This window comes from Anabas testudineus, chromosome 8 (genome assembly GCF_900324465.2).
Source record: "Anabas testudineus chromosome 8, fAnaTes1.2, whole genome shotgun sequence".
In the NCBI taxonomy this organism is placed as follows: domain Eukaryota; kingdom Metazoa; phylum Chordata; class Actinopteri; order Anabantiformes; family Anabantidae; genus Anabas; species Anabas testudineus.
In genome coordinates, this window is record NC_046617.1 from 2,149,822 (window position 1) to 2,160,333 (window position 10,512).

Consider the following 10,512-nt stretch of genomic DNA (forward strand, 5'->3'; position numbering starts at 1 on the left):
TTCGGACCGGAGCGGAGAGCAGCAGCAATATAGCCACTTGGGAAATCATAAAAAGTTCATGTTCACGTTAAGCGCGTCCACATGACCAGCCCGTCGGCCAATCCCCGCGCGCGGCCACTCATAAACTTGTATCACAAAGTTGTAAATTTTCATATAAAACAAGGAATTTATTGCATTTCTTCACGGCGCGCTGTTAGAGGGGAGCTGCTCCTTCTCTTGTTCCTGCTTCTTTCCGCCGCCATTTTCTTCTTCTTCTTCTTCTTCTTCTGCTCTTTTATGAGAACAAGCAGCTTCCAAAACCCAGTTGTCCACTTTTCTCTGCCGCTGTGGGTGAAACACAGGCTGCTGACAGCACGCTGCTGTCTCCATCTGCTCATGTCCACCACGTCAGAGATATTTCTGTTTTCTAACACAGTTAATTAGTCCCAAAACCAGAGAGTAAGAAAACAAAACAAACAAAAACAAGAATAAAATTAAATAAAGGTATAAACATATTGGACTTTGTAGGCTAAGTTTGAATTTTGAAAGACTAATGTGAAATGTTTGACCATTCTACCTTCTAAAATCTGGTATTAATGGGACTTGAAGTTGAGGTGAGAATAATGTTCCATATGAAAATGTTAATTTGATGCTTGATACCACAAGAACCTGAGTTATTTCCAGCCATCCTTGTTATAATCTGGGGTACAGCCATAATGAAACAAGAGTGAGCACAACAGCAGCCGAATAACGGTTTTGTGGGTGTAAATGTGAAACTAACATTTGCAGCCGTCTGGTTTGTGTAAACCGTGTTCAACAGCTAGGCTTCTGGCAGACATGTTCGTATCTACCTAGCTGCAGACGGGTGAGATGCTGCATTATCCACAATTTCAAGTGAACTGAATAAAAGTGAACTCAGTGGCGATCTGCAGGCTCGACAACAGCATCACCTGAGAGTTGGTGCGGACCTGAAACACCGTGCGTAAGAGCTGTTTCGCAATGCGGCAACGCGTCACGGTTTTAACGGCCTGCAGGTCCGGAGCCGCAGGGTGCTCGGAGTGACTGCAAAGACACAATGCAGTGTTTGGTTTATTTATTTTCTTTAACATAAAATCATTCTTTCCAAAAGTTGCAATCCGCTCTAAACAATTAAAAGGTGGGGAAACGTGACATTCTGATTCTGATTTTGAAAACACCTAAATGACCTGAGTGTTTTCTCTGTTTGACCCAATACGTAAAATATATTTCTTAATAAATCTCCTGTTCTCACAAAAAGGAACATGGGTTCAAATCCAATGCATTTTTTTCTTTTTCATGAAGCCCAACGAATAAAGACACCTCACTTATAGTTCAAATTCCAACCCCGGCGTTTTGGACAAGTCAAAAAACGATCTGACCATTTTTGTAAAAAAGCCCAACGGGTTGATTTTACACACAGAGTGTGGCAAAATGTCCAGTTTCCAGCTTCACCATTACAAATGTAAGCAGATTTTGCGTCTTTCCAACCTGACGTAAACAAGACTAAATAAAGATAAGTGCAAATGCCACGTTTGAAGTGAAGCGTGGACGGAGAAATTACAACACGACTTCCTCTGTACAATATTAAACCCACAAAACTTGATTTTAAACCTTCGATGACCTACAAGTGACCTTTCCAGATTGAACAATGTCTGGTTTAGCAGGAGACACTTCCTATATGCAAATGCCACAAGTTTAAAAATTAACAGAAAATAAAAGGAGCCGCACGAAGCAGGAGCCACAGACAGGCTCCTCGGATCACTTACTTTCTTTGTGTGTTTGTTGCTTTTATTGGGGTTTCCGGCCTTTTCATGGGCGCAATAAAGACGTTAGGACCTGCTATAACACCCCCCTCAGCCCTGCATCGCTTGTTGAGGTCATTTTCGGTTTCCAGCCTGTCTTTCTGACATTTCGTTTGGGTTTGGAGAGTATTTGTGCAGCTCGACGGAAGCGGGGCTGGGTGTGATTTTGCGTAAAGCTGGAATGTGGCTCTGGTACAAGGTGGGCGAACTCAACTATTTTAGATAAGATTAGTGCCTCGGTCTGGATGTTTTAGAATTTAAAATGACATCTCTAGTTTTAAAACACACATTTCTTTTTTATGATGCATTTATTGGAAAAGCGAATGATGTTCATTCAGGAACATGTCCGAAACTGGTCGTGTCTCCATTTTTGTGCAACATATGAAGCCAAAATAAAAACAGCTAGTTTGTTAAATAAAATAACAGCGACATAAATGTGTAGGCTAAGCTAAACCTTGAACACTATGAGCTGTAACAGTCGGGGATAAAAGCCCATTAATACATTGAAGTCTGTAAACAAGGTGAGAATGTTGAAGAGAAGTCTGGCTCATTACTGAAGTTTATAAGGTGTGAAAGGAATGATTACACCCGCAAGTCAAAAACAAACTATAAAAGAAGGGTAACAATTTGAAAATCTGCAAATAATCTCTTTGGTATACGACAGTAACCTTATTTAACAGACTGGATGTATGTCTGTAAGAAATGTGTGGACGAGTCCACTTGTGAACAGGAACTTCAGCGTGTTTTATTCAGCACAAAACGTTTAGTTTACAAGTCTTACTAAAGTGTGAGGCGTTGAAACTGAAGCGTTAAATCACTTGTGATGATAGAATTAGCTTTTGCAGTAGATGAAAGATCACATAGAAACTCACCAAGTGCTGGATATGAATGGATCATATGCAGCAGCCACTGTTGATGATAATATTATATTAATATCATTTGGGGGTCAGTAAAATTATTTCTTCTACACTGAAGTTTTATTTTCCTTCAGAAGCACAATCGGTCTTAATGTTTCTAAATAAAAAAAAGAGACTAAAACATACTGAGACGTGTTATTATCATGTTTCTTTATTATTTATATGCAAGAAAGGAAAGGTGAATTTTAGTTTGAACATTTCACACATAACATGAAAACACGGGTTACAAAATACAGAAAAGGGTCAAATCACAGGCAAAAGATAAAAAAGAAAACATACATACAATGAATCCAGGACAACTCCGAAATGAACAATCAGACAGGAGGAGGACACAGATCCACGAACAGACAGAAATGTATAGTAGATCTTTACTGCTACATTTTGTATGGTGTGCCTTTGCCTGAGCAGCCTTATAATCAATAATCAAATCAAGTAAAAACCAAACCAAACAAGCTAGGATTGATTACAATAAATACCTTTCAAAATAATATTTTTTAAAATGTATTTATAAATAATAATAAAGAATTAATTTATATAAAGAAAAAATTAGGATTAATTAAGGTCTTTCAAAATAATAGTTTTAAAGCTATATACTAAAAACTCTTATTTTAAATATATTTGAAAATAATCGTTTTTCTAATTATATTCTGAAAGCTCTTATTTTGAAAACTATTTTAAAATAATAGTAAAAACTAAAATAATGTAACACTAAATGGCACAGATTAAATATATTTCAAAATAACTTTTTAAGCTTTATCTCATTTTTATTTTAAGATATTTCAAAAATAATGACAAACTAAAACAACACAATAGAGTAAGTATCTCTGAGAAAAATTGTTTTTAGGCTACATCCTAAAACTATTATTTTGAAAGATATTTTCAAAAACATTAGTAGTAAAAACTAAAACAATACAAAGACTTAATAAAATAGACTAAACATCTTTCAAAAATAATTGTTATTAGACTATGAAAGACATTTATTGTAATTAGAACCATGACATGTTGTCCATGTGATGTTTTCCATTTGAAATACAAACATAAGAGAAACTACATCACCAGACCTTCAGAGCTGGACTTATAATATTATAATACTGTGTGTGTGTGTGTGTGTGTGTGTGTGTGTGTGTGTGTGTGTGTGTGTGTGTGTGTGTGTGTGTGTGTGTGTGTGTGTGTGTGTGTGGACTCATGACCTGAGTCTACTGTTTCAGCCTGGTCACACGTAGTTTAAGTGTAAGATTCTAAACCTGCCTCCAGCTTCTTTTCTTTACCACAAACAATAAACACTGACTGCATGAGCATCACTCACTCATTCATTCATTCATTCATTCATTCATTCATTCACCAGATCAGATGAAACATGCTGTCATAACATGAAGGAGTGTGGATTTCATGAGCTGTTAAGACACCACACAGAAACCAAAGCTTTCCAGAGATCTTTCTATCTGATTGGCTCTCTACTAAACTCTGAAGACACTGATTTAAATCTGTAGTGAACATCATTTCTCTTCTCTGGAGCTCTGCACACAAACACCGGCTCCACTGCTTCTTGTTTGCTGGATGCTGAGAACCTGACTCCTAACAACGTATCACTCTTCCTCTTCATCAGCATCACCTTCCTCCTCCTCCTCCTCCTCCTCCTCTTCTTCTTCTGCAGGCGCCGGTACAGCAGCCGTGGTGGACTCGCCCTCTGTCTTCCTGTGGTCCTTCTTCCACTTCATCCTCCGGTTCTGGAACCAGATCTTGATCTGCCGCTCCGTGAGACCCAGCGCGTGCGCCACCTCGATCCTCCGCCGCCTCGTGAGGTACCGGTTGAAGTGGAACTCCTTCTCCAGCTCGAGCGTCTGGTGGCGCGTGTACGTCTGCCGGCCGCGCCTCCTGTCAGCACCTGCACACAGGAACACACCTACCCTATCAAAATAAAACCCCACTATTCTGATTGTGGGAGCTGATCACGAATTTCACCTTGATTTTCTGTAACACGTCTGATCAGATAAAAAAGAAACATTATTAGATATTAGAGATCTAAAGACTGACATGTAGCTGTCAAAATGTAACCCTGTATCTAAGATCTCCATCCAAGTGAACATTGCATCACAGAATTTAATTAACAGCGTTCAAGAGGTTTGTTCTGTCTAAACACTGAGAGGGAACTTGTACTGAATTTGTCTTTATAAATAAAATGGCGTACATAAATGCCGAGCATATATTTCTGAAAGAATTTTCTATGCAAGGAGCAGAATATAGTGGATTTATTCAGCTTCTGCTCTGTCTGTATTTCCGTTTGTGTATAACTTTTGCTATATTGTTATATAAAGAGGGGAAAGTTACCCTTACTATACAGGTTCAAATGACATGTGAAAATGTTATTTACAGTATCTTTAACTCAAAATAATCCCAAGGGGTCAGTGCTGTTCGACTTTGTAACTATGAGTATAAATATTTATGATTGTGTAAAGATACAGAACAAAATAGAACAGAACAAATGTTCAGAGTCACACAAATAACATTTTTGGTAAATAGAAATTTAACTTTAGCTTAATGCTTTGACATAGAAAACAACATTTATAATCTTCACATCAAGTGATTCAGGTGTATTATTAATGTCATCCTGTTTGGTTGTGTCACAGTTTTCATTCCCAACATTTCTACCTTTCTTTTTTTTTATTTTGCTTGTTTCTCTGGTGACAGTGGCCACTACACGTTCTTCTACTTCATCATTTTTAAAAGTCACCCTCAAGCCAGTAATGTTTTGATCCAGAACTGTCACATTATTCACAAAAACTGAGCAGGAAACATATGAAGTGACAAACAAAAACCTGGAAACAATCTCCTGTATTACTGCAAACACTCTGGTGCATCATAGATAAAGTTTTACAGCACTACTGTAAAACTTTCTCTACAGGTGATGTATGTCTGTATTTACATGCTTTTATAGTTTTCACTAACTGTACTGTCATTGATTCTGATTACTAAAATGAATGAACAGCCCAACACTTAACACCTCTTGTGTGTTTTAGTTTTGTTCAATAGCCTCAATCCAAACCTTGTAGCTACTTGTTGCCACTTCCACTTCCTTCCACATCCATTTGACATGTGGCTGAGTAAACACCATAAAGCAGTTACTGAATGATGTGGTTAAACTGTGGGTTCAGCTGCTGTCTGCCTGGGCCACTGTTGAATATTTGCTTCACACAGTTTACCCTTAAATGTGATGTATGCAGATTTAAAGAGGAAGAACCTGATTGCTGGTGACCAGTGATGTTCTCTGAAGGCCTTCCAGTAGAAATTTTCTTGGCTAAATAAAGTTCGGGGCTGCTCTACGCAGGAGCATGCATGAAGAATTTCATTCCAAGAACAAGAAAAAGACAGTTGTTCTTAGCTGACTGGGACAACAGACACCATGTTGACCTCCAGTCTTCATGAGGTCACACAGCGCCTGAAGGTTAAAGAGAAACTGGGTCACAGTTTCACTGCTCAGAGGTCGACTGTGGGCCACAGAAACACCTAAACTCACTTCCTCTGCAGATTCCTGTGAAAGGACAGTCACGATAGAGCTTAAGGATTTCATTAAGAACTGAAGAGCTGATCTCATTTGCTTTTTTCTGTCTGCACCCTGAGGTTTCAGCTACTACATTTCTTCTAGTAGAATCTCACATTGCAGCAAACAGCAGTGACCAGTCTGTAAGAAATAAATGAATAAATAAACATCAGCCTGGACTTTGCTACTGTTTGCAGGGACTTTAACAGCATTAACTGCTGTTTAGTGAAGGCTCATAAACATGTGATGGAAGATTTGTTGGCATCCTCGTGTGCACACTGAGCGGAGCGGATGAGAGGAGCATAAAGACGCGAGCTGGCAGGTCTGTCATCTGACGGACAGCTCACAATCTAAATGTTTTCACTTATTAATCGTCAGAGGTCACTGCTACTGGGTGGGGGGAGATTATGGGATTTTTTTGTCTGGCACATATCTGCAGCACAGATACCTTTCCTCAGGTCTGACATAAATCTCCTGGATATAAATCCTCAGCCTCCCACTGTCTGTTTCCTGGGTGTAAATGAGCTGAAGAAAGAAATGTACATTGATTTGATATTGATTTTCAAGCCTCCTCTGGTAAAGCATATAAGGTCTGTGCTGACTGTAATTTGACACAGCAGACCGGAGCTTTATCACACTCACCACGACCAGGGCTGAGGGCACTGAGGTCACGTCCTCTGTATTTTATTCTTGGAATTCAGGCCTTCAAAAACCCGAGGGGGTGTACATTCAAGACTAGAAATTTGACTTTACCGTTAATGCACATTTTATGGACTGATTCCCATCAGTTTTACATTCACTTTACACCAGCATAAAATGAATTAGGCCTAGAAAAACACTTGGGCTGGGTAGTGAAGCTGTATGATCCCTGACTTTGGGTAACAGATACTCACTTGTGCTTTCTACAACCATATCTATCACTAACATCTGTATCTTTTTTAGTGGATAATGATTAAATGTCAAACACAAGATACGAACAATTATATCTGGACATGAAGCTTTCACAGTAGTGAGACATATTCCAGGATGTTTTGAGGTTTGACACAGAGCTAATGGATTCTGTACAAATCGTATTCCTTAAAGAAGCAAAATCTCTTTTCAATTTATCATAGATCTACACACACAAACACACACACACACACAATAAAGGGCACAATGGGTGAATAAAGGGAACAGTACAGTCTCACATGATGCATTTTCTGTACCTGACTATTTCCTTTGGAATTTACTTTTATTTTTCTGCTAAATACTAAAATGAAGAGAAGGTCGTGTGTATTTATAGTGTTACTTATTCATTTGACACTTCCTCTGACGTCTGTGCTTTTGACATCTGCATTTTTAAATTTCCATTTCATAGGTTTTTGTTTACTTCTGTCTTCTTCACCAAAACTAATTCTATTATTTCAAACAAATAACTTAATTTATCTCATTTTATTGTTGTATTGCTCTGACAAGAAATATTGATTGGAGTCATCATGTTTCCAAATCTGTTCTTAAATACAAAGCTGTCCTGTGTGTAGCTGCTTATTGAAGGCAGTGGTCTGCATGTGTGAATGACTGAGTGTCAGCATGGTGGAAATGTGCACCACCAAATGTGTGTGTGTGTGTGTGTGAGTGTGTGAGAGAGAGAGAGAGAGAGAGTGTCATAAGGAATTAATCTACATTGGAAATATTTTCTGCTCTCGCTCTCTCAGGTGACTCGAGCTCCAGTCGGAATCATCTGGCAACCAACAATACCCAGGGATTGTGCTGCATTGTGCTCTCTGTGTCTCTCACTCTCCCACACACACAGTGACAGAACAGAGCAATAATACAATTACAGAACAAATGGGGTTGTGTGCGCACATGGGAGAGCTCGGCTGCTGCTTCTTGTGTTTGTCCTATTCCCGGTATCAACGTGAGCATCCGAGACGTGACTTCCCTCTCCAATCATCTGCCGACGCCTCGGACTGCAAAACGGATCTAAATTAAAATCTGAAAATTCATTACACAAGCTGGTTGCTCCGAGCCCATCCCCATCTCTGTCTGTCGAGCACGGAGGAGACAGAAGGAGGACAGATTAGAAACGCCTCTAGAGAGAGAGAGAGAGAGTGTGTGTGTGTGTGTGTTTTCTCCGTTATTTTATTTCATTTCAGGAACTATCCTAAATAATAAGATAATGTTTTTTTCCTATGAAACTATATTTCTAGTCCTAATTTTCAATCAGATTTTCGTCTTACAGAGATCATCAGATATTTTTTTCCACTTATCAGAATCAAACCAAATCTAAACTCCAAGCTACTTTGACCTTTATCAGCCTGAAAAATACTAAGATTTATTACTTTTTTGTTTATCTTTTATTGCACAAATGACCAGTTAAAGACCCTCTCAGACACTGCTACACACACACACACACACACACACACACACACACTCACAGACAGTGCGGTGAACTTGAAGATCCAATGACACAAATGAATGAGAAAGTCTGTGGCGGCGACAACGGGGATCTGTCCTTGTTGGAAAGATCTCTCCAATAGCAATTCACTGATCTGTGTGTGTGTGTGTGTGTGTGTGTGTGTGTGTGTGTGTGTGTGTGTGTGTGTGTGTGTGTGTGAGGTGGGAATGAGTTTTATCTGAGGAGAAATGAAGAAAAGTATTGAAACATGTTCTTAGTTATCTTTGATGGTGACATAAACAAGCTTTCACAAATTCCCAGGAACAACCTTTGCGCCTCCTCCGTGACTCTGTTTCTGAGAACTTGCCTTCCACTTTTACGTACGTTTTACGCACAGATCCTCTCACCGTATTTCCCACTATTGACACACCACCATTCTCAATTTTAACGCAAACATAAAAAATGCTCTTTGTGCTGTGTGTGTTTGTTGTGGTTTGAGGTTCCGAGGTCCCGCATCCATTCAGCATGAAGCACGCTGCTGTCGCACAAAGCCGCTTTTACAATCTGGAGAAAGGGCAGGCATTCAGAGATCAAACTCGTCTGCTAATTTATAGTGTTTAAAGTATTAGCGGATTGTGGTGACAGTACAATAGTACAATGGGCTTTCAGTGAGGTGGCTAGTGCTGACAGAGAAACACAAGGCTATCAGGACGAAGAGGCTGAACTGAGTCCAACCCTGAATATGGGCGATAAACGTGGACTCCGGGAAAAGGAGAATACTTTCTCTGGAGAGCTTCTTCTATTTCAGGCGCGTTGGTATAATATTCCAACCACCCTTGCGCTCTCTCGTTCACTTCACAATACCACCTAATGAATATTCACCAAGTCTTAAATTATGGTTTTATGGAGGTCGCAGAGCCATAAAAGATCTGCAAAGAGAGAGAGAGGCTGTAAAAAAGTCTGAGAGAGAATGGGACAGACAGGCATAGTTCAGCTGCCGGTAGCGGCCGCTGCGCAACAGGGCCAATAGTTTAAAGAGCGTTTAACGTAATTATTGGGTCGAACTAACCAGCTTACCCACACCCACCCACCCACACCACCACCCAACCTTTCTTAGAATAACATAGTCCTTCCTCCCACCCCCTTGTTTCTTCATCTCCCCCTCACCTGTGAGGCCTTGCAAATTATCTCATCGCTTATCATAAGTACATTTTATCCTATCACCACTACCCAGCCCTCCTCACCCCCTCCTCACCTGAGCTTCTCATCCAGGGGTAAATCAACAGCCTCTGGTGATTTAGCTGGCGCTGCTGCTGCTCCAGGCTTCTCTGCCTCCTGCAGGCCGGCTCTGGGAGTCTGGAGGCCAACGAGCAGAGTTGAGTTGGATCGGGGAACCGCCCCGAGGTGCATTTCTGCAGCGGTGGGCACAGTGGCACGGCTCCCAGAGCGCTACAAGCCCCTCCTGTGCGTACTTCTGCGGGGTTAGAATGTTGTGCGTCGGGCTGATTATTTCCTCCGTTGTTTAGTCCCGAAAGAGACAAACAGGGAAATGAGGGTGAGGAGGAGGGAAAGAAAGATGAGGAAGGCGAAGAAGAGGAGGAACAGAGGGGGAAAGGGAGTCCTGCGCCGCATCTGCCATTGGAAACATGTTGGTGATTATTTCCGCTGGACACAAGGGCGCACGAAGAAGACACTGCAGCGGAGATAGAGGAACCCGAGGACGCAGAAGTTGGAGAGTCTGTGAAGCGCAGAGCGGAGCAGCTCGCAGCGGCTTGTTGGTGTTTGGAAAACAGCGCATTGGCGAAGTACAGCGAACTCATAATTTGGCGCCGGTGATTTGTAGGCCCAGGGCGGTTTAATGTCGGCTTTTTACGAGGCACT

General features: G+C 40.6%; 1 protein-coding gene across 1 annotated transcript; it reads right to left on the reverse strand.

Moving 5' to 3' along the window:
* Positions 1–4,143: 4,143 nt before the first annotated feature.
* Positions 4,144–10,512, reverse strand: hoxb7a (homeobox B7a). The gene is made up of 2 exons (XM_026350480.1): positions 9,887–10,512; positions 4,144–4,601 (listed from the first exon to the last, which is right to left on the reverse strand). The coding sequence occupies exons 1-2, from the start codon at positions 10,449–10,451 to the stop codon at positions 4,303–4,305; spliced, it is 864 nt and encodes a 287-aa protein (XP_026206265.1). The 5' UTR covers positions 10,452–10,512; the 3' UTR covers positions 4,144–4,302.

Coding starts and splice junctions, on each gene's coding strand:
- hoxb7a (XM_026350480.1), bottom strand. CDS start 10,451: ATGAGTTCGCTGTACTTCGCCAATGCGCTGTTTTCCAAACACCAACAA. Junction 4,602..9,886: donor CCCCTGGATGAGAAGCTCAG/GTGAGGAGGGGG, acceptor TCCTGTGTGCAG/GTGCTGACAGGAGGCGCGGC.